We start from the raw sequence: 25,394 nt of genomic DNA, 5'->3' as shown, positions 1-25,394 counted from the left end.
TTTTTTATTTGAAAAGTGTAGTTTTATTTAAACGAATTTTGATTTAGATCATTTACCGATTCTCGTGTGTCTCAACTGGAAAAAGAATTGGCCCATCTTAAGGAATGACTAGTGAAATTGGATGAATTCAAATCAAACGTCAGTCAAATACTTTCTGAGGGGCAAATTAAAAGGTTAGAAGACCCGACCAAAACAATTCATCCAGGCTTGGGACAATATGGCACAGGCTATATCCTTGCATTCTGCATACAACTAAGCAACAAGTCCCTCAGGGACTTATATCGTTATGTTCAGGAAAAGTACTGCTTTCAGTACATTCTGACTTATCGATTAAATCAGGATGTACTGGAGCATTTTTTTCGGGGCGATGCGTGCCAAAGGCGGGTTGTATGACAATCCTAGTCATATGGAATTGAAATATAGATTACGAAGATATTTATTAGGTGAATCAATGCATATATTACTCATTTCTGAATAACTTAACGATTTCTATTGTATTAACAGCACGAAATACTTCAATATTAGTTGATCGTGGCAATGTTGAGGCCGACGAAACTAACTGGCTCCGTCTCAATGATACTTCTTTAGAAACTTTACAAAGTTTGCTAACAGAAGACGAGATAGTTTCAGACGACTCTCTCTTCGCCAACGATTCATTAAATGAGTACGCTGACTTTGATAGCTTACACGAAGATGCCCTTGAATATATTGCCGGTTACATAATACGCAAATTAAAGTTGACCGATTGTTCATGCAATGAGCCTACATTTACTTGGGTTGACACTTTATCTAAAGGCGGATTAGTTAAACGAAGCACCGAGTTCTTGGACAAAATTAAAATGTTGGAATCTGCGTTTAACCAGTTCAACGGCAGGGTGCTTTACGGTGGGATATCATTTTTACAAAAATTGTTCAGATTAAGGGAAAACGTGAGTTTACGCGATGATGTTAAACGATTTTTTTTTTTAATGCCGGATGCACTTTCGAATAAAGCATCTTAACCGGTGCAATAAACAAAAGAAGAGAACAATGAGCATTCGATAAGATAATTGTAAGTAAAGTATGCAATGCTTTGGGCGTCTACTTGTGTTTCTGCGTATATATAAATTTATCTTTTTTTAACACATATTTTATACTTGTAACTTTGCAGGTAATCTCGTTAAAAAATCAAATGTATGATTAGCGGACGTGACGAAATAAAAGTGGTTTTCCGCGTTAAGAGTTTCCACTATTCTCAAGTTGTTTTATTTACTTGAGTGTAGGTTTACAAATGGCACCTATAGATTCCAATCCGATGCATGGTCAAAATACATATATATATGACACAAATCCATGGGAATAGTTAAGTTAAAAATATAAATAATTAAGTACCACTTATAAAATAACATAAAATTATTCTATGGCTTACAACGACCTTTTTCAATTTTTTACTACATTTTCAGAAAGGGGATAAACTTATGCCCTTTTTCCCTTGCTTCCAAATTGCATCAATGGATTAAGTAGCATCCGAAATCAGTTGTCAAACTTTACTTAACCTTTTATAATTGAATCATGGTGGAAACAGAAATTTATTTTTTTTTCAACCTTTTCCACATGGTGTGATCTTCTTCTTGTATTAAATGCATGAATATATTTGTTTGGAGAAAAAGAAATTCATTATTTTTGCTTAAAACCTTTACGCAAATGGTTCAAAACTACTTTAAGGTCGATCTTTTGTTGTTGTTGTTGTTGTTGAAGTGGTTGAGTGGTACCACTGAAATAATCCCAATTAGTGACACCGTTTTACTACCACCGTCCTCGTATAATGATGTTTCTTTGTTTTTTTGTTCTAAGTCAAATCCATTTAGTGAGGTCCAAGTATAGCAGCAAATTCTTTATCTCGATCTCATTCATTTGCTGCAAGAAAGGCTTACCAAAGCAGCGGAGTCGTGTCATAGCTAGCCCTGGACATTCACATAAGTAGTGGAGAAGACTTTCCTTCGCTCCTTCTGCTTGATAACTTCTGCAGATAGGATTGAAGGGTAGATTGAGTCTAGCTGCATGATCCCCTACTTTCCAATGGCCTGTAAGGGTTGCAGCGATGCGTGAGATGTTTGGCCGAGAGCATCCTAACAGATCATTCGTCCTTTGGATTTTGTATGACGGCCATGTGTTTTTTGTTGTAGTGCATATAGTTAAGTGCTTCCACCTTCTTTCGGCTAAAGCATGATAGTGTGAAGGAATAGATGCTTTTAATATGCTGAGTGGGGTGGAGACTGCCACCGCCTCTGCTATTTCTAGTATCGAACCTTTCCTTGCTAGCTCATCCGCTATCTCATTACCCCGTATGTTCCTGTGACCGGGAACCCATATCAGAGTGATTTCAAGCCAATGACTAAGCATTTCCAGCTCCTCTCTACACTGTAAGACTAGTTTGGATGAGGTGGAAAAGGATTCTATGGCCTTGACCGCTTCTTGACTGTCTGAGAAGATAGCTACTCTTGCACCAATTTCCTTCTAGAGTTTTAGTGATTTGCATGCTTCTCTGATCGCTAAAAGTTCTGTCTGGAACACGCTGGCATAGTCAGGAAGTCGAATTGACTGAGATAAGTTGAGCGGCTCCGAATGGAAGCCAGCTCCCACACCACAGTCCATCTTAGAACCGTCGGTATAGATTTCGATATCGTATCTTCCAAACACCTTCCCTTTGCTCCATTCGGCTCTCGGTGGAAAACGTACCGTAAAGCCTTTCTTGAAGTTAAGGTCGGGGACTGTGTAGTCTGATCTATTTTTGAGCAGCGAGGGTCCCTGTAGGAGGATCTTACTGTCACCGTACTACCTTGTTGTCCAGCTTCCTATGACAGATGAGTATGTATGTACTACATTGAGCGCTTCAGGAGGACTGGTGCTAAGCGCTCCTGTAGTCAAGATACACGCTGTTCTTTGTATCTGAGCGATGCTACGGCTACTGACATGCCGGTCAACTTCGATTATTTCTGTGATTTTATCGACATTTTATACATTATCGAAATTTGCTTTAACGTCTAAATCAAAACTAAAAATACCTGAACGGTATCGATGAAACTAAAATTGCATGCAAATTGCTGTTACAGTAACGGTACCGTAAACATCATTCACAAGTTCAGCTGTTTGGCATGCATTTTCGTCTTTATCAAAGAAAAACTGTACAATGTACCGGATTTTCACGTTGTTGACTTCCATTGTTAACACCCGGTAACTCAAAACAGAAGAGAACAAACAAACAAAAAACAGCAGAAGCATTTTTTTAGTGTGAAATGTCACCTTGACGGTAGATACCTATGAAATGGGACTTTTTTTCAATTTCGAAAGTTTATTAACAAAAAATGGTTTCAAATTTAATCTTCAAAATAGTAGCCATCGCTAGCGACACATTTTTCCCATCTTTCAGGCAATTTGTGGATGCCGCGCCAAAAAAATTGGCCGCAAACCATTCATCGAGTCATTTTTTAGCTTCTTCGTGAGAATTGAAGCACTGCTCAGAAATTGCGAAGCCCATCGATGCAAACAATTGATAATCGGAAGGCGCCAAGTGTGGTGAGTAAGCCGCATGCACCAGCGATGTTCAATCGTATGTCTCCACCAATTCCCGGGTCGCTCTTGTTCGATGTGGCGGTGCATTGTCACATTGACAGTTCATGCGGCACCCATCTTCCGACCTTTAAAATCATGCCAATATCTTTCAAACGTTTGAAACTGGTTTTTTGGGTCACTCCCACCTGCTCTGCCATCATTTCTTGCGTTTGACCATCATCTTATCCCACAATGCTTGCAATTCGGCGTCCTCAAACTTTTTCGGTGGCCGGCCACGGTCGTCGTTCTCCACGCTAAAATCACCAATTCGGAATTTTTCAAACTACCTGAATCTTATGAGCTTGAGAAGCGTTTTTCTTCAATTGATAACAGAAAATCAACGATGTCCGCAAATCGTAGTTTGAAGGCACGAAATTCGACATTTTTAAGAGCGACAAAAATGCATTGTTGTATGAAACGTAACAAACAATGAATTGAATATTGTTGACAGATGACAGGCGAAAAAAACAAGATATTTGGGAAGGTTTAAAAATACTCCTATCGATATCTATGGACTAATAGCTGAAAGTCTCATTTCATAGGTATCTACTTTAAATTTTTTGATCGATGCTTTGCCAGCTATCGATCACTACAGCCAGCTACCGAGAAAATGAGTGATTTATTTTTCCCCAAACTAATATTTTACTAAATAAAATTTAATTTTTTTCTGCATCAAAACATTTTGTTTTGAAAATTTTCATACTTTTTGAACTCAGTATACCCGATTGAGATGTTATCTTTTTTTTTTCAATAAAATAAAATAAATTACTTTCCTTTTGTGTTTCCCTTTTAACTAAGTTTACTTTTGAAGGATTTATAAAAAACAGTCCATATTTTCACACAAAGGTTTGCTTGGATCTACAGGGGTTAATTAAAAGTTTTACCTTGGAGCTCGTCTTGAAGAAAAAAATAATAGTAACTCTTCCGAGTTTATTATAAAGGTTCTTTCAAAATATGCGCCTAAATGTTGAATGTTGTTTTAAAATAAGCCATGTACAAATTTAGATTATTTCAGCTTATTTGTATTTAAAATACGGCTCTTAACAATTATATATAAAAAGTTGCATCATTTAAATGTCCGCCATGAGCTACACTTCTACAGGAAAAAATGCCAAACAATCGATTCATGAGTGCCTAATTGTTGAGAACGTCGCGATATCGAAGATCAAGGATGTTCAGCAACACCAACTCGACGTCCAATTTCTGGACTGCCAGTCTATGTACCTTTTTCTATGCTCGACAGAACCAGTTTCTTAAAATTTTTACACCAACCTTTGCATTGTCGACGCATTTGGACGATTAATGCCACCAAAAAAATCACGAACTTCGTGATATGTGGTTCTTAACGATCGACCATTTCCATAATAAATTTCAATGATTTTAAACCTTTGTTCGATCGTGCAAAATTGTGCATCTGTTTCCTTCACAAATGTGAAAGATGATGACATACAAAAAAGTACCGTCTAGGAATTATTTTCTACCGACATCTAGGCGTCAGTTTATAAAGACGCTTTATTTTTCAATTTTCTTATGCTTCACAAAAAGTTATGTCATTCAAAGAAGTGCATTTCGTGATGTGATTTTTTTTCGATGAAGAAAATGCGCAAGAATATCAATGTAAACCCGTATAATTTTTGAACTGTTCATAGTACCCACTTCAAATGCGTAGCTTTTCAAACTAAACGCCTTTTTTGCTCAAAAACTACTCACCTAAAGATATTATAAAAAATGTGATATTTTTTTTTTTTTTGAAATTTGTATGAAATGAATAAACTTTTTAAAATTTTTGCACTATGACTTTGATCGTTTCGGTAAAATATGAAGAATACTTTCATTAACAATTAACAAAAGAGTAATTTTTCCAAATCTAAAAATAAAAAATAAAAAATGAGCTGAGCAGAACGTAATTCTATTTTTTTTTTGTTTTTTAATAAATAAAGTTCGTTTCATTTGGCGTTTCTCTGCTCGTAACCATGGCTGGTCATACCTGCCCAATTGTAGAAATCTGCGTAGGTTTCAAGCCGTTGGTTAACCCCTATATTTGTGAACTGTATAGCCATGGGCTATATACCAAGATTGAGGAGGGCCGTGAGCGTTGACTGAGGCAAAAGCTCGCATGTATCCCTTAAGGATTTCAGGCCAATCAGTCTTTCATCTTTCTTGCTAAAACCCCTTTAGGACTGATTGACCTACACATAAGGAACGAAATTCCTCGGAGGCGCTTATCGTGTACTCCTTATGATTACTGCAAAGACAGATCAGTAGAATCTGCCCTGCATACAATTATTAAAGCTATAGAGTAGTCCTTATATATTATATATATATATATATAATTGGCGCGTACGCCCTTTTTGGGTGTTTGGCCGACCTCCTCCTCCTATTTGTGGCGTGCGTCTTGATGTTGTTCCACAAATGGAGTGGACTACAGTTTCAAGCCGACTCAGAACGGCAGATATTTTTGTGAGGAGCTTTTTTATGGCAGAAATACACTCAAAGGTTTGCCATTGCCTGCCAAGGGGCGACCGCTGTTAGAAAAATGTTTTCCTTAATTTTGGTGTTTCACCGAGATTCGAACCTACGTTCTCACTGAGTTCTGAATGCTAGTCACGCACGAACTCTTTCGGCTGCGGCGGCATTGAGGGGCTTTTAATAATGTCTTGTCGGAGGCAATAATTAAGTGTTTGGATGAACTGGGGAATGGAGCCGACCTTATCAGGTTTATCTACAAAACGCTTAGCGGCAGAGTGATCGTGGCAGGGTGGGGTGCCGTCTCACCTCACTGGCAATTGGGTAGCTGTACTCCGCAAGGTGATGGCCTCTCATCATTTTTCTGGGCCATCGTTGTCAATGAATAGCTAGGGAATCTAGTGAGAGGGGCCTGCAGAGTGATTGCTTACGCGGACGCTGTGACACTAATATTGGGTAGTCGAAAAAGTCTTTTCGTATTTATAATCAGATTTCAACTCATTTTTTTTTTGATATTTATAAAAAACTTTATTAAACCAAATATGTACCATTTTGGTCGACCACCTTTTGCCATTTTTCTTCTAGAGACATTACTCCATCAGTGTAAAACTTTTGTGGTTTCTCGGCGAAAAACTGCGACAAGTAATTTTCACAGGCTTCTCTTGAAGCCAACTTTACTCCATTAAGGGAGTTCTGCATTGACCGAACCAAATGGTAGTCCGATGGTGGAAGGCCAGGGCTATATGGTGGATGCATCGAAACTTCTCAGCCAGGCTCTCCCAGTATTTGCCGAATCAATAAAGATGTGTGTGGCCTAGAATCAATAAAGATGTGTGATGGAAGACGACGCCCTTTCTGCTGATCAGTTCTGGCCGTTTTTTCGATTGCTTGCTTCAATCTCATCAGTTGTTGACAATAAAGTGTAGAATCAATCGTTCGAGCAGGCTGGAGCAGCTCATAGTGGATGATTCCTTTCCAATCTCACCAAACACACAGCATAACCTTTCGAGGCGTCAATCCTGGCTTTGCGACCATTTGTTGAGCTTCACCACCCTTGCACCATGATCTTTTTCGCACATTATTGTCGTATTTGATCCACTTTTCGTCTCCTGTTACCATTCGCTTCAGAAATGGTTCGATTTCATTTCGTTTCAGCAAAGAATCGCAGATGCTAATTCGGTCCATTAAATTGTTCACAGACAATTCATGTGGTACCCAAACATTGAGCACCAGTAATTGTAACCAGCATTTTTTAAATGGTTCAAAACCGTTTGATGATGAATGTTTAGTGCCTTGGCGATGTCATGGCAGCTTATGTGATGGTCCTGGTCAATCTTTTCCATAATTTTATTGACTTTTTCAACGATAGGTCGACCGGAGCGAGGTGCATCTTTCACATCGAAATTTCCAGAACGGAAGCGATCGAATCATTGTTGTGCTACACAAACTGATACTCGTACAGCATCGTCTCCGTAAACTTCACAAATTTCATTGGTGGCTTCCGTGGCATTCTTCCCTTTTTTATACAAAAATTTCAAAATATAGCGAATTTCTTCATTATTTTCACTCATTTTGGCCATAACTTTTTTTCAACTTCTCCGAATTTAATTGTTTTTTTTGGTTAAATGAAGCTTAAAATGTCACCTTTCTAACACCATATGATGTGACACAAAGTGATTGGTAGCACTGGAGATAGATGACTCCAACGACATCTATGGACAAAATACGAAAAGACTTTTTCGACTACCCAATAGATAGCGGAAAGTTTCTAGAAACTTTGTACGATTTCATGCAAGGATATTTAAACGCAGTTGTTAGTTGGGCAGTGGACTGCGGCCTATCGGCAAATCCTCTCAAGATGAAAGGCGTCTTATTTATGGAGAAATATAAAATACCCAGAGCTCTTCTCCCCTAAATGGGGGGCGCTTCGTTGGTGCTTTCAGGCAAGGTGAAATATTTGGGCCTAATTCTTGACAGAAAGCGAACGTGGAAGCCCAACATTGAGATGAGAATAATGAAAGCAACAGTCGTCTTGTATAGATGCAAAGGCGCTATTGAAAAAATTTGCTCTATAGTAGCAATAAAAAGCGGATTCTCGTGTATGGTTTTTCAAAATATTTTTCCCAAAAAACCACCTCAGATGATAGAGAGGTTGAAGTTTTAATGGTTTACATAAAAATATTTAAATATTTTGTCAACAGAATTATTATAAAGAGATTTTGGGAGCTGCTTTCAAATCGGAGCAGTTCCGCAATATTTTGGTGAAAGTCTTAAAATAAAGGGTGGTTAAATTTCAAGGGCTGATGTTGAATGTGAACCACACTTACGGGCAAACGGCAACGACACTTCTTTCTTTGGGGTTATTTGAAAGAAAAGGTGTACGTCGATAAGCCAGCAACAATTCAAGAGCTAAAGGATCAGATAATTCGGCACATTAACGGCATAGAACCTCAATTATGCCTCAGCGTCATCGAAAATTTGGACCATCGGATGGAGGAGTGCCGCCGAGGCCGCAGCGGCCATTTGGTAAACATTTTAGTCCATACATAATTGAGCCATACCAATATTATCATAATAAAGAGAAATTACAATAATTTCTTAAAATAATTGTATTTTATTTAAAAACAACACCGGCCCTTGAAACTTAACCACCCTTTATAATAAATTTTACAAATGAATGGGAAAAATGCAGATTTTTTTAGTTTGAGGAGAAATTCACCCTTAATGTATATGTGGGTATGTCTGTATTGACACACATATATACACCATTCGTGTTCGAGCCAATGTACTCGTATTTTAATATTTTCGACATAGCTCGTGCTCTGTAGTTGTGACAACAAGAGGTTATTCAATTTAGATAAATGCCTAAAAATGCAAAACAGTCGCTTCAAAAAAATAAAGAAAACATTTTTAAAATTCCTTTTGATACACCGCCACCATGAGGACATTTTCTAAAGCGCAAATGCTCAGGTGGGCCGGAAGCAATAAAATTTGATTCAGAAAATATATCCGCACATAAAATCCAATGACCAACAGAAGCTACGAAGGACAAATAGTTAATTTGCAAGCAAATACAAAGAAACTGCATGTGGTGGGGTTAAAAAGTCTGTATGCATGTATGTATGTGTATGTGTGCAAAACTTCAATGGAGCACGGCTGCAAAAAAAAATATGCAAGGACATGCAAAAATGGCATAACCATAGAACAATGATAGCAGTTAAATATTGCACAAAAGATCAGCGGTGGCAAGTAACCGCATAAAGTATCAACTTTGAGGTACACACCTATACACAGACACATACACTAATATGCAAAGGACGACGCAAAATGAAAGTGCTGACTTCCGAAATTCCAGAAAGTCACGTGGCAATCGGTGTTGTCAATGAGTCCTCCTTATAAGTAGTATGTCCGTGCACATGCTCCTCTGTGTGTGCTAGAGTGCACATGCGTCGTGTCCTTGAAGATAGCCGCCTACCATTCATTGCCTACCACCCGCTGCCTTTGTTTGTTGGCACGTTGCTGGTGACACAACAGTCGCATCGATTGAACATTGCGTGCCTTGGCCACCTTGCCGACGGTGAATGTAACGAAATCCAAAGAAATGGAACGAAACGAGACTCATTGACAAAATTGTACGACAAAACTGTTAAGAGCGCAGAAGAAAAACGAGGCAAGGCGTCAGCGATGGCAAAAAACGAAAACAAAAAAAAAAAAAAAAAAAAAATGAATATAATACGACAAATGTAAAAAAAGAGATCGACATTAAAAACGCACGTACCACATAAACGCATACATACATACATTCGTATGTGCTGCAAGACTGCTGCCGCAAGGCATTCAGAGCGTTGATAAATCGATTATACACCGAAACGCGTCCTACGACAACGACGTTGACGTCGAGCTCAAAGTCGGCAACAGTGGTGGCAAGGTGCAAACTACATTCGCTAATATTGAAACACGCACACACACACACACGCATACTTACATTTGTATATGTATATAAGAATAAATGTTCTTCTATAACTTTGTATGTGTGTGTTTGTGTGCCGCGTATGGCCAGCACTTCCGGTCTACTTTTTCGCAAGATTTTGAATAAACACCACAGCATGCGACGCCCTTAGGGCAAATGCTCTTGCATGGGAGTATTTCAATTTCAGTTTCCTTTTGTTTTTGCACTCTACGCCTCCCCCAAATCTTTGCAGTTTCCCATCATTCCTTCGTGGGAGTGAGTTGGACACATAACCATTTTAACTACAGGTCGTAAAAACAAAATAGAACCTTAATATTAGGAACAGATTTTATTATTTTTCTTCTTTTTAATGTTCATTATTATTTTTGTATTATAAAAGTATAGCTCATTTTCTAGCAAAGACCATACGAATGCAAATTTCACACTTTATGCAGAAATTGGAAAAATTGGGAAAACATTTCATCAGAATTTTATATTTCTAATTACAAAATTACAAAAACAAAAAATCAAAAAATTTGAGAACGCTGTTTTACACCCCATTAAATTTTAGTTAGTTAACTTCAAACTTTAAGTTGTAAATAAATATTGTATAAATTTTCTCCATATAACAAATCCACAATTTTTTTATATGGAGAAAATAGGCAACAGTGTCTGACAAACTAAATTTATGAAAATCAGCAACAATTTTGAACCAACTCAAACTTACTTTTTGTTATACTAGAATTTAATGAACTTTAAAGCTGAGATACCAATTTTTTTTTTTTGTCTGAATTCTAATTAAAAATGTTTAAGTTTTAATAAAGTTCAAATTTTAAGTGACTAGAGCATCCCGATTAATTATATAAATTTTCTTCATTTAAAAAATTTTAAATTTTAATAAAGTTCAAACTTCAAGTTGCTGAGCATCCCCTTGATTTTTTATAAGTCCACAAACTTTTTATATGGAGAAAATAGGCAACACTGTCAGACAAAAAAAATTGACAAAAATCAGCAACAATTTTGAACCAACTCAAACTTACTTTTTGTTATACTAGAATTTAATGAACTTTAAAGCTGAGATACCAAATTTTTTTTTTGTCTGAATTCTAATTAAAAATTTTTAAGTTTTAATAAAGTTCAAATTTTAAGTGACTAGAGCATCCCGATTAATTATATAAATTTTCTTCATTTAAAAAATTTTAAATTTAAATAAAGTTCAAACTTCAAGTTGCTAGAGCATCCCCTTGATTTTTTATAAGTCCACAAACTTTTTATATGGAGAAAATAGGCAACACTGTCAGACAAAAAAAATTGACAAAAATCAGCAACAATTTTGAACCAACTCAAACTTGCTTTTTGTTATACTAGAATTGAATGGACTTTAAAGCTGCGATCGCATTTTTTTTTTGGTCTGAATTCAGATTAAAATTTTTTAAATTTTAATGAAGTTCAAACTTTAAGTCGCCAGGGCATCCCGTTGATTTTTATAAATTTTCCGCACACTTTTTTATATGGCGAAAATAGGCAACACCGGCAGACAAAAAAAAATTAACAAAAATCACCAACAATTTTGAAGCAACTTAAACTTACAATACTTTTTGTTATACTAGAATTGAATAGACTTTAAAGCTGCGATCCCAATTTTTTTTGTCTGAATTCTGATTAAATAATTTAAATTTCCATGAAAATTTGTCAAATTCTTACAAATTTTGTACAAAGTTTGAAACATGGATTAATATTGTCTCTATCACAGAATGAACTATACTTTTATAAAAAAATAATTTAAATTAAAACATTAATAAATAATTAGTCAATACTTCTCTATTATGATTACATCGTCCCAGCGGTAACATTCAATAGGAACTTTGCCACTCTCTTTCCATCTCGGGAAGAGAGGGGTAAGGGACTTTCACTAAACATCGTCGACACTAGTCTATTCAGCCATAAAATTTGTCAACTGAATAAAGATCTGAAGGCCACAGCGTCTAGAACCGCTTCATTGAAGTTTTAGTTTAATATGTGGTGTATTCTCTAAATATTCGTGCTGGCTCTAGCAAGCAACTGCCTATTTGGGGATTGTAAAGGTAAATGTCATCATCGTCGATTCCTTTCGCCCCAAAGCGAACATAGGACCTCGACGTTTCAGTTGTAGAACTATTTCGATATAAACATAAATTCTGCACCACCAAATCCGACGGATATGTGGCCATAGCAAGTGGATTTTGCACATTTACATGGTCATCACCAAGTCTCCATTTAGTCTTTCTAAAGCAAAGGATGTCCACTAGGCCGGGTCGATTTGTGGGGAGGCAAAAAAATCGCCCATTGCTCTGTGAAAATCATATTCTAGGGATCAAAATAAGAAACTTTGCCGAAGGAACCATACCTCTAAAACGAATTCTGATGTCACCAAATTTGGGTCGAACTTTTTAGTTTCTTTTCCATGTAAAGACCAAAAATGGTGATATTTTGAAATGATTGTACGGGGAACCCCCCAGGGGAGTTCCAGGAGATGTGCCACTGGCATGGGTGGATCGGCCGTCCAAAGTAGGTGGGGTCGGTCATACATTTGGACTCGATTGGAGCACTCTAAATGGGTCAAAGTGGTATTTTTCGTTCGACCCAAATTGGGGGACATCAGAATTCGTTTTAGAGGTATAGTTCCTTCGACAAAGTTTCTTATTTTGATCCCTAGAATATGATTTTCACAGAGCAATGGGCGATTTTTAAATCGGCCCGCCCTAATGTCCACATATTCCGCTGTTGCCCTTCATTTTATATCTGTTCTTCGAAAATCGTGGAATACCACCATAAGTTACAAGCTTGAGGTAGGTGAACTCCATGGGTAAGATGGCCAGGTACTTAATAGCATGAGGCCGCTTCTAGCCTGAACAAGAGACGCTTTCTGCATCCGCTCACTCCGAGACAGATGTACAAACTGCGGAAGGCCTTTAAATTGTAAATGCCAATATAACTTCCACAAAGCTTTCCCTCTGGTTAGCTCTGGCCATGACTCTCTCGTGGATTGCATACCTCGTCTTCAGCTATGATTGCTCATGTCACCAGGCTATGCCACGTGGACGTGAGAGTAGCAATTGAGGATATAGAACGCTGATAGCTGCTTCTCCAGATTTCTATAACCCTTTACATTCCCTCATGAACATCTGAACAATAATAATACCAGTTTTTATATTTTAGAATTTTTGAATTTTTTATCTAAGCGGAATATTTTAAATGGCTACTACTAATCCCTACCAACGTCCGTGCCATATCTCTCTTCTAAATAGATTTGGCTAGCTTTTCAAGAAACTTTGCTTAGAGATTCACTGAGTGGCTGAGCCTTTCTCACTCAAGTGAATTTCTGCAAATGAAATCATCCTTTCTAGATAGTTGTTGGCGTAATTCAGAGAAAGAGTGAAAGCATCGAGTGCTTTCAAAACTGGTACATTTGTAGGATATGGCATGACCTAGCCATTGGAGCAGCTAGCCCTTATTCGTTGTGTGATGTGGCAATTAAATTCAATAGTACCCATGAAAATTAAATTAAGAAAAAATTCGCTGTCGAGGTTCAAAGTAGTCTGCCTCTAGCTTTACAGAACGACTCCACTGTTGGTCTTATGTTTGGAAGTGCACATTTAGATGTGCATTGATGTTATAGCTTTCTTGGCCACCTGAATGATGCCATGAGGAGGATGTCATCCTAGAAGTGCGATGTCGTCTTGAGAAATAACAAAACGTCCTAGGGTGTGGTATCGCGGTAACGTTTGCCCAATGAACGATGGATGGGCCGACCTATCGTCTTGGGTAAGATCCAGCCTACCTCAGCGAGTTCAGACCGCCCACGAAAAATGCGTGCTCATCGCCAAATTAGCATACTATACATACAGTTTTTTTAAGTTTTACTGAAATATCAGAAAAATATCCGAACTCAAGCGTATGTTTTGATATAATAAAAAAAGAAATTTTGGGCCTAGACAATCTCTTCCAAAATCATTAACGAGCATTAAAAAAAATTATTAAAAAAAAAATTAATACTTTATCCATTTTCGAATAAAATGCGTCAGCAAATCTCCACTGTGCATCGCTTCGGAATATCAATAGAGAGCAATCGAATCACATTCTGTCCTGTAAGAACTCATTCACGATAAATGACGTAGCGGACATAAATAAATAAATAAAAACTGCCGTCAGCAACGGCTTGGAGTACTCGGTTTTGTTAACGCTTCGCACGCTTTTCCACCCACTGCTGGCTTCTGGCTTTTTTTAAGGGTTTCGTAATCATTCTTAAATATCCAACTCTGATTTCTAGCTACGGCTTAGACGTCCTAGCTTTTCCTGGCGCTTCTCACCCTTTTCCAAAAACTGTTGAGTATTTTTGCGTGCCTTAGAGTCATTCCTAGATATCCAAGTCTCCTCTCCATTGACTACCCGACTCATTCAATCGTTGCTGCCGCTCTGAATGCCGGACAAGCAGCCTTTGTAGATCGATTCTTACATGTAAGTCCTTCATTTCCATGACGCCACAAAAAATGCACTTCCGAAAAAGACACGTGGAACGCAAACCAAAATTGCTAACAACTTCAAGCTTCGAGTGGAACTAAAGGAAGATATTATATTTTCAGGGAAATGCCCACAAGTGCTTTCAATATAAACTGCTCCCGAGTTATAACTAAATTTCTGGAACTTAATTGCCATACCTCATAGGGTTTGGGTTGTATTTTTAGGAATACAGGCACTGTTTTAGATTTCTAGTTCAAAGCTCATATTTTTTAAGGGAAAAACAATTAAAAATAAGTTATTAACAGTCGTTCAATCAATATTAATATTTATTTATTTATTTTATTTCATTTATTTTATTTTATTTATTTCGAGCTCGGAGACTTTTGAGTAGAGCTCTGAGACCCGAGTTTAGTTACATTCATATCCAACTCACGCCCATAATAAAGTAAATACATAAGTATTTAGCCTCCCAACCCCAACATTTAACTACCTCAATTAATATAAAAATAATTTCTTACTCACCTTGATCAGTTTCTCGCGTATCTCCCAACTGAATATACCTGGATTCGCTTTGCGCAACTCCTCGATGCGCGTTTCAATTTCCGGCGATGTAACCTTCGGTTTAGAACCGCCTATTACACCCGGCCGTATTGAACCGGTTTCCTGGTAACGATTTAATATTTTCGACACACAACCATGCGAAACGCGTAGCTGACGAGAGATCACACAGGGTCTTATGCCGTTGGCGGCCATTTCGACGATTTTCAAGCGAATATGATTCGGTAGCGGTCTTCCGTTAATGAATACGCCGCCGAGTTGATTGACGCGACCCTGACCTGTAGGGGGGAGAATTTTTCATTACATTTGTTCGGTTGGTTAAGTGTAAAAACTATGAATGCAATTTTATTAAAGTAAATTTCTAAAATGGCACTTAAAATGTGTACAACTTGTGAAGGGAGATGAATGGGAAAGAGCTTACTTCCACAATGGAAAAAGTCGATTACTTCCGAAGTCTCTATACAGAATAAATACCATGTGTTCGCTCGAGTGCGAGTTTAGTGGAGCGCGAACCTTTTAAGCAGAACCACCAATTTTATAACGGGGAACAAAAGACAGCAAAATTACATTTTTCGTGTGCGGATTTTCCACTTTTTTCTGCGTAAAAGTTTTTGCATATAAATAATTCATTTCATTCAAGTCTCCTTAAATCAGTGGCTTCCTCCGTTTTGTCACATTGGCTCCAGACTCAAAGATAATGGCATTGGAAAATAGACCTTGAGCCGCTGAAGGCTCAAACAACCTTGTGTCATATATTAAAGTGACCCGGCAGACGGTTCTTCATTACCGAAACGACCTGCACTAACATTTCAGCAAAACAGCACTCCCCGTACATGTATGGGGAATGCTTATAATGCTGCAATAACAACAAAACATTTTCAGAAGTTACTGGGGCCATAGGTAGGTAGGTAGGTGAACTGGTTGAAGTTCCAGTCTGGCACTCCTCAAGTAGCACTAAAGCGCCGCTTTGATACCATTTTGAGACATCCCACAGGCAGATATCTGCAGTCAGCCAGAGCTGTTGATTTAGGTCGGCGCACCACCCCAGGCTGTCGGCGAAAGGAGCACCGAGTGACCTTAATCGTCTAGCTGCCACACACGAACATTTACAGAGAAAGTGCTCAACAGCCTCCTTCTCTGAAGGAAGCTTCTGCAATGGGGTTAATTGGTAACCCAAGCTTTCCCGCGTGTGTGCCGATCGTCCAGTGACCGGTAAAACAACTATGGGTTTGAAAATTAAAGGGTGAGGAGCCCAAAGAACTTTCTGAGTCCTTCGTATATTGTACTGGGACCAAAGGGTTTTCGATATAGCACATGAAGAAATGGAGCTCCATCATTTCTGCGCTTTCCTGAGAAATAATTCGTGCAGTTGCCCTTTAACAACTGTCAGGCGGATGCCGATGATCGGGTAAGGGGTCTCTGAGGTAAATTCAGTCTCTTCCTGGCAAACTCATGAGCAATTTCATTTCCCCTCTATGTTCCTATGTCCTGGAACCCAGATCAGAGAAATGTTATGTGCACACCCAAGAGATTTAATCTCATCCTTACAGGGGTTACTAGTTTCGTTCTGCACCGTGGCGTCGTCAGAGCCTTAATCGCGGCTTGACTATCGGAGAAAGTGTTAATATCTTCTTCGCTCCCGCGTTCCCTAAGCATTTTGCATGCTTGCAGGTTCGAAAAGACTTCTGCTGGAAAAACACTAGCAGTATTATGCAGTTTAAGGGAGATAGATAAGTTAGCTGATTTGAAGAAAACCCTGCTCCGACTCCCGATTCCATATTGGAACCGTCAGTGAAGGCAGAGGTACAAGCTTCGGTGCAGATTTTGCCCACGATACAATCCTGCCTATTTGGAAAGATTGCCCAGCACGACCCTAAAACTCTAGTTTGCGGATAGAGGGATATGTTCGAAGTTCGGAACAATACGTTGTTAACTGCCCGGAAAGGCTACCATGTCCCTTGAGAGATTGCCCCCTGAGGCCTACCTCCTTTAATCTGTTTGCACTGAGCTGCGATGGAAATAATGAAAAAGTGGATGGGAAGTAAGTGCAAAACGAAATTCAGGGCAACACTGGTTCAAGTTTTATATGCTCCGGTGATGCCAATGCACGCAGTCCTTTGCACCCTTCCCAATTTAGTGATGTTCCTTCTGAAGAGCTTCCCACCAAACCAGGTATTCATACGTTTAAATTGGCAAAACCACTACGTTGTTCATCCACAGCACGACTTGTGGCTTGAGTCCCCATTTTTTAACGAACATAGATTTGCAGGGATAGAAAGCTATAATGGCCTTCTTTACCCGATTTTCAATGTGTGGCTTCCAATGGAGTTTGGAGTCAAGTACCACTCCAAGATACCTAACTTCCGATGGAAGCGGGAGAACGTGGTTGTTTAATTTGGGAAGTCGAAAGGGTGGTGGTTTATATTTTCTGGTAAATAGCACCAGTTCCGTTTTGTCAGAGTTGACTCGGAGGCCGCAAGTGGTAGCCCAGCGACTGAGTACAGCCCGGCTGAAGGAGACGGTACCGATACCATTAGGACCAAGTCATCAGGGTATGTGAACATATTAAAAAAATAAATAAAATAAGTCCTGTGCAAAGTTTAACAGGATAGCTATAAGACTAAGGGAGTTAAACTAAATTCAGTGTAAATAGTTGAGAAAATACTTAAAGAATTACCAATTGGAAAGTCTCACAAGAATTCCGTCAAGTCAAAAGGCTTCAAGCTATAAGGAATGCCAAAATATGCCCTAGAAATCGAAGCATTCATCCTGTAATTGGTTCTCGAGAAGCCAATTTTCAAGGTTTCGTTCTGTCGAAGTTTCTTATCAGGAACATTAAATTGAATTTTATTCAAAAGGGAAGAACAATCAATAGTTCCAGTGATGGTCTGAATAATAGATGTGCACCATAGAATATATCGTCTGCTATCAAGTGTTTTTAAGTCAATCCATAAACATCAAGAGCGGGTCGTTGTAAAGGTTCAGAAAAGTTTAAGGGTCGAAAAAAAACTGTGTGAACTCTATCAGCCCGATTAGAGATATTTATTTGGACCGGCCTCCAAATAACTGCGGCATACCCTAATCTCTAACTAACAAAATTACAGCACATTGTTTTGAGAGTGTGTGGATTAGTAAATGCAGAGCAACGAATATCGCCTTCCTATGACGTGGCAGGCTAATCACCTACCCTGCCAGAAATCACATAGATTAACGAAACCAACGCAAGACAAGTCTTGTTGAGGTCCTTTGCTCCCGAGAAGAGTGAACAAGAAAACAAAAATGTGGCTAGTGAAATTCAACTTAGAGCCAAAATTAACACCCAAGTCTTTAAAAAAGTTCTATCAACTTGAGATCTGCACTGGAAAGCAGAAATGCAGTAATCATTGAAAATAGACAAATTAGTGACCGTAGAACAGCTCGCAATCAAACTATGCTGGTTGGTAGATATTCGGTCTTTGACAGCAAAATATCTAAATTATCATTCACAGTTATCTCAAAAGCTTTTGGCATAGACGAGAGCTTCGTAATCGGACTTTAATTGTTAACATCGTTTTTATTCCGCTCTTAAATATAGAGGTAGGCAACGTCAACTTCCAGTCATCAATGAAGATACCAGCGCACAACGATTTATTAAATATATTTAATTGTAGGCGGCTCAACAAGGCACAAGCAGTTCTTCAGCAAGATAACCCAGAAGCCAACCAAGTCAGTTTTCGATGTGGACTCACTAACAAATAGGCGCAGAAAGCCAAAATTAAGAAATGGCGAACTATTAGAGGACAAACTAGAATCAAAGTCCAAGTCGGGCTTAAAATTAGAGCATAAAAAGTCAGAAAATAAATGGGCAGAATTTGCATATTTACTATTATAAAAAACATTAGTTGGCACCGTCGAACAACACTGTTTCGATTTTGTGAAATGCCAAAAAAGGCAAAAGGGAACGAGTCATGACATGACGGAAGATGATGAAACCAGAGAGCAAAGCTTGTCCATTTGTGGAACAACAACAAGACAGACGCCACAGATAGGAGAAGGAACTCGGTCAAATACTCAAAAAGGGTGTGCAAGCCAATATTTATAAATATCTTGTGCAATTGTATTGCCTTGGCAAAGACAAGACCGCACAACTTGCATCGAGTTAAAATGGGTCCGAATGAAATCTATAATTTTCCTGTTGCAAATATATTCCGAAATTTCAGCACAAATCGGAAAATTTACTGTAAAAATTTGGCTTCCAACCAATTCCCGGCCTGAGACAGGGAATAGCCTAGGTTAAAATACATTCAACGGCAGAAGTGCCAGTCAATAGGACTGGTATTAGTTACTTCGGAAACATGTAGTAGAACACAAAAGATCTGTTAGGCTGAAGTGTCGGTCGTTGGACACACTACAGTTGCAAAATTACTAGGTGAGTTATCCACAAAATGATTAAATTTAAACAAATATGTAAAGAAATAAAAGGTGATGAGATAGCAGGTACTTTTTCTAATAGGGTTTTTTGACCGATCACATGTAACTACTGGCAAAATAAAAACGTAAATTTTTTCAGTATTCATTGATATTCCGTCATGGAAAGACTTACGCCTCAACAACGTTTACAAATCGTACAATTTTATTACGAAAATCAAGGCTCTGTGAGAATTCTTCATCGCGCGCACAGACCATTTTAGCGATGTTCAGGGATGAGGCCCATTTTTGGTCAATAAAGAAAACTGCCATATTTGGGCTGAAGAGCAACCCGAAGCCATGCAAGAGCGCGCATTACATGCATTGAAGACAGCTGTGCGTTGCGACCTATGGGCTGGAGCAATTATTGGCCCATATTTCTTCAAATACGAGGCTACCTCAAAGGTAACAGTGAGTGGCGAACGCTATCACGCTGTGATAAACGACTTTTTGGGGAAATTAAAGCCTGTGATTTCTAGAACATTTGGTTCCCATAAGATATCGCTACTTGCCATACAGCTCGTGAAACAATGCATTTACTGTGTCGTCGTTTCGGTGAGCAATCGATCTCACATCACTAAAGTTATTCACATACCGATCGTAGTAGAGAGTCATTCAGAATTTGGTGTTTACGGATGACCGAATTACAGCGCAGTTGCGGCGAATATTTGGAAGGGATTATTTAAAAAAAATAAAAGTGATGAAATGTTCCACACAAAAATTATGGAGATTGTGCAATTAATTTGAAATTTCGTTGCTTTATTTCAATTTTAAATCCGATATCTCTACATTTTTTTTTTTTTTTTTTTATTGAAACGTATTTAATAATTATGCATTTACATTTCATATCAGTACACCTAGTCTTAAAAACTAACAAGTAATATTTTTTTAACGATAAATTTAGAAATTTTAACTTTATGTTGTTAACCACTAAATCCTGTGGTTTTTCCCCCTTTTTAGACGTCTTGTGTATAGCTCTTCATCATTTAAAATAGAAGCTGCGGGGTTGAGGTGATTTAGCAGCCGTGTTGCATGTTTCGCTGCCATGATGGTTATTGCGTCAGACATAGTTGATATTTTAAGGTCCCTGTGTAGGTCGATATTTCACATACCAGGATGCATTAACAATATTTCTTAAAATTTTATTTTGTATTAGTTGAACTACATTGATATGGTTTTTGATTGCACCCCCTCAAAGTTGGATGCCATATGTTCAAACCGGCTTTAATATTTGGTTATAAATAAGCAGTTTGTTGCTTGTTGAAAATTTGGAATGTTTTCCAATAAGCCATTTAATTTTTTGGTATTTTATATTTAACTCTTTTGCTTTTATTTTTATGTGTTCTTTCCATTTCAGCTTTGTGTCAAGTGTCATTCCCAAATATTTTGCAGTGTTTGCATATGGTACTAATTTGCCGAAAATTTCTAGAGGTGTATAGTTAACGGTTTTATTTGTAAAATGTATGTGTGTTGATTTACTTTCATTGAGTTTAATTCGCCATTTGTTGGTCTACTCAACAATTGCATTTACCGACAATTGCAGTTTCGCGGTTGATTCTGTTTCATCTTCACCAGTTGCTAAAATACAGGTATCATCTGCAAATGTAGCTAGTGTGCAGTTTGCTGGTATGGGTATATCCGCTGTATACAACAAGGACAAAGTTGGACCAAGTACACTCCCTTGGGGTACTCCGGCACAAATTTTTTCCATTGAAACATATTCTTGACCAATTTTAACTCTGTAGTAACGATTATTAATATATGACTCCATCATCTTGGTAAATTGTGGTGGAAGCCAGGTCTTTAATTTGTAAATTAATCGCTCGTGCCAAACTTTATCGAACGCCTGTGCGACATCTAAGAATATGGCTGCGCAGACTTTCTTCTTCTCTAGCGCTTCTTCTATAACAGATGCAATCCGATGAACTTGATCTATGGTTGAGTGCTTTTCACGAAGGCCAAACTGATGTGAGGGGATAAGTTCCTTTAATAATATAATATGTTTTAGTCTTGTAAAAAAAAAATTTTTCAAAAAGCTTTCCCATTATGGGTAACGATGAAATAGGTCTGTACGAGCTTAATTCATTAGTATCTTTTCCGGGCTTAGGAATCATTATTATCTCTGATACTTTCCATTGCGAAGGGAAGTACTTTAGTTTTAAGCAAGCGTTCATTATACGTAGCTATTTTTTTAAAGCTTTTGGTGAGAGGTTTTTTAAAACTTCAGATGTGATAAGATCAAAGCCAGGCGATTTCTTAAGCTCTAATTTTTTTATTTCATTAGAAAGATCATTAAAAGTGTTAGTACCTTCAATTGGCTGAAACATTTTTTCTAAGTGCAAGGCAAACGCCTCTGGCTTCTCAAAATCATTTTTTGCCCAAATACCATTACACAACCTTATAGGTGGATTGTGGCAGATAGGTCGTTTCATATGAGCTGTCATTTTCCATAGGAAGTAATCCGTTGTTTTGTCTGCCGATAATCTTTCAATTTTATCATTTAATTTTGTATTCTTGAACTCTATAACCTTGTTATTAAGAAGTTTTGTGCTTAGTTGTGTATTCGGGAAACCGTAATATTTGCCACTTTTTCCTTATTTTTCTTTTCTCGTGTAAGATTTTTAAAATCTCAGCTGGATACGATTGGCGGCAGTATTTCTTTTGAATTACTGGTGTGCTCATCCATGAAGCATTTTGAATTTGCGTCGAAAAGCCTTCAAGTTCATTATCAATGTCTTCAGAACTCTTTATTATGCTTTTTACGTCTATTTTTTCATCGATGATATTTCTGAAGTAGTCCCAGTTTGAAAGGGAGATATTGTGTGCAATTTTTTGTAATTCTCCTCCAATGGTGAGAAAAATAGGCGAATGCTCTGAGTTTAGTTCGACTCCATCTTCAATAAACATTAGGTTTCTCGGAATATATTTTGCAACAAAGAAATCGATTAAATCGGGTGTTTTAGGCGGTTGTGTTGGCCAATATGTCGGATTACCCGTAGAGATAATATCACAGTCTAGTTGTTGGGAGGCATTCAATAACGCGCAGCCTTTACTAGTTGTTAAACGGGAGCCCCAGTTTACATGTTTTGCGTTGAAGTCTCCTCCAATCACAAATCTTCCTTTATGTTTATTTAAAAAAATTTTGTATTGATCACATTTAATATTAAGTCTTGGTGGTCTATATATGGCTTGTTGGTTGTTGCTGCTTGGCATTCAGCAGTACTAATCTTTTCTTCCTCATAATGTTCTCAAGATTTGTTTACCAAAATGGCACTTCCTCCTCTAGCATTATTTAGAGGATGATTAGAACAATACTTAAAATAGTTTCTGAAATTGATGAACATTTGAATTGATCCCTACTTTTCGGGTACTATGGCGGCAAACAAAAATATGTTCAAAGCAAAATGAGTTTAAAGATCACGTTTGTTGCACAGTTTAGCCGCAAGACCTCAAACCATTGATGTTGTCAAACACTTTCTTCAGTTTGATGCTGCATTTCCATGTTAGAAAGTTTTTGCGGTCACAGTTGTGCAATAGCAACGGAAGTTTTAATTTTGAAAAGAAAGCTCGAAAACCCCGAAAAATCATTAAATTTTCAAGTTTTTCAGTGGTTTGAAGTTTAATCACCTCACAGGTACAAAACTTATTTTTGGCAATTTTTTTTTCTGCCGCCGTAATCAAGTGGAGTACCCCTGTGACTGTCATTCGATAGGCTCCGGGCTCAAAATCTACTCTAGACATGAAATATAAGATAGTGATGCCACTTTTAATAGGCAGATAGCCTGTATAAGCGTCCAATTAACTATTTCTTAAATGGATAAAAATCGAGAAGGAAAAATTTCCATGTGCACTAAAAAAATTTGGATGTTTAAGATTCCAAATTTCCGAAATTTTCAAATAAAGTAAGGCCAGCAAGTGATCACTACCGAGTAGTTGGAGAATTTACGATATGGAAATAAATGCTAACAATGAGACTCGAGCATTTGTTACTTTAGAATTTTTTTTTCCTTGTTCACTCCCTCGGGAGCATAGGGTCTCGACAAGAGTCTTGCGTTGGTTTCGTTAATCTGTTTTGGTTTCTGACAGGGTGGGTGATTAGCCTGCTACTTTTGGAAATTTATGACTGTGAAAATGCGGCGGCTATTTCTGTTTTCGAAAAATATTTAACTATTCTGAATTCTAGCGTTACTAGCCACATCTGAGTAGACTGAAAGTGATATGTGTACTGGTCAGGTGCATACTTTTTCCTCCCAAAATTGAAAGGCCCACAGTTTCACTGCACCTCCAAATGATAATTTGTATTCAGCAGACATCTTTCATGGCAGCAACACTTTACGCGCTAGGAGGTCATACAGCAGAAAAACTTTTCATGTAGTTTTTCTCAAATTTGGCGGCCACATGAAAGAAGGATTACGCGCAAACCTATGCAGCTAAGGCAGCCGGCGGAAGTTGTCTGATTTAAATAAAGTGAAAAAATAACTTTTCTTTTACCTTGAAATGGATAGCCGGAGAAGAAAGGACGCATATTTAAGGAATTCGCGCTGGTCATATCCATTTTGTGAATTTTATGAAGCTTTGCGTTGTGTCTTAACAGGAACTTTTTTTTAAAATATATGTTCACTTTTTTATGTATTTGTATGTGTATTCGTATATTAAATATGAATTAACTTCATAGCTCACTTTTTTATTAAAATTTACACTTTCGGCTTATTGAAAAACTTAATATTTTTCATTTGATTGCACTTTGTTTAGTATTCATATTGCAGCGCAGTAATCCCGCAAACTCTGGTAACACACGAAGTTTTTCTTATTTGAAAAACATTTCAAAAAATTAACGATTTTATGCGATAGTTTCGTCTTCTATCCGAAATCAGTAAACATTGCACCGCTTAGAGTCCCAACGAATCGAAAGTTGCGCCTGCCGCGCCAGCAACCGGTTGTTCATGAGTGGGGTAAATAAGTTCAAAAGGTTCCAAAATGCGCGCCACCTACTCTTTGTATTCTTTTCACTGTACCGACGATGCCTCACACAAAAGTCGTTTTGTTGGTGCAGCCGCGCGCGTTTGTACGTATGGGCATCCAACATCCGACGGAAGTCGATTCTTTGCTTTGGTTCGAACGACGAGTTCGTGTTTGTCGCCCGCTTTGTGGTCTAATTCGCTTGCCGTTGCACAAAAAAATACGCCAATGGTACTTACGTTGGGATGGAGGTACTCGCGCCGCAATCTGGCGATCAAGCCGCACGGCATTCGGTGCACAACTAAAAGAGCGCGCGAGCATAAATTAGCGAAGCCGCGTTGTGACGCATCGCGCTAAGGCAAAAAGGCGCGCGATCGACTCCACACTCCGGAACTGGTTTGCTCCCAGCAAGCTAAAACAACAACAACAATAAAAAAAATCAATACCAATACAAATAAAACACGACAAAAGTAAGCAAACAACAACAAATAACAAATGAAAATCAACATACCAAAAATAAAAGTATTGAGTGCAACAACAACAACGTGGCGATAGCGAATTGCCGCGTCGCGATTGGATTGTATTCAATTGTGGTTGGAAATGTGTTTGTTTGTGTTGTTATAATAGCTATGCATGTAAACTAAATGGTGGTGGCTATGGAGAAACGCCTGGCGCTCACTTACCAACAACTATGAAAGCAACAACACACATTTGCTCCAAAATATGTGTTTGCATGTGTGTGTTTTCATGTTCATAGCAGGAGGCGGGCATTGCTGATATGCCCATGTGTTTGTTGCTGCGCGCAATGTAAACTAATCATACGCGAAAGGGTCTGGGTGGTAGCAAGTAACCGGTTTGATATCAAAGCATGGTGAGAGAAAATTAACAAACATATGTATTGACGGCAGCGATTGTGGTGTGAGTG

General features: G+C 38.1%; 1 protein-coding gene across 1 annotated transcript in view; it reads right to left on the bottom strand.

Annotated features, from left to right (window-relative positions):
- Window positions 1–24,666, bottom strand: part of LOC128867193 (protein gooseberry-neuro) — a 114,173-nt gene extending 89,507 nt beyond the window's left edge. Inside the window, exons 1-2 of the mRNA XM_054108295.1 lie at window positions 24,002–24,666; window positions 15,029–15,342 (exon numbers count right to left, since the gene is read on the bottom strand). Coding sequence (XP_053964270.1) covers window positions 15,029–15,342; window positions 24,002–24,065 — 378 coding nt within the window. The 5' untranslated portion in view covers window positions 24,066–24,666. The remainder of the gene's footprint in view (window positions 1–15,028; window positions 15,343–24,001) is intronic.
- Between the last annotated feature and the right edge of the window lie 728 nt (window positions 24,667–25,394).

This window comes from Anastrepha ludens, chromosome 6 (genome assembly GCF_028408465.1).
Source record: "Anastrepha ludens isolate Willacy chromosome 6, idAnaLude1.1, whole genome shotgun sequence".
NCBI classification, from domain to species: Eukaryota; Metazoa; Arthropoda; class Insecta; order Diptera; family Tephritidae; genus Anastrepha; species Anastrepha ludens.
Note: the sequence above shows the minus strand (reverse complement) of the source record. Positions and strands in the feature narration are given on the sequence as shown.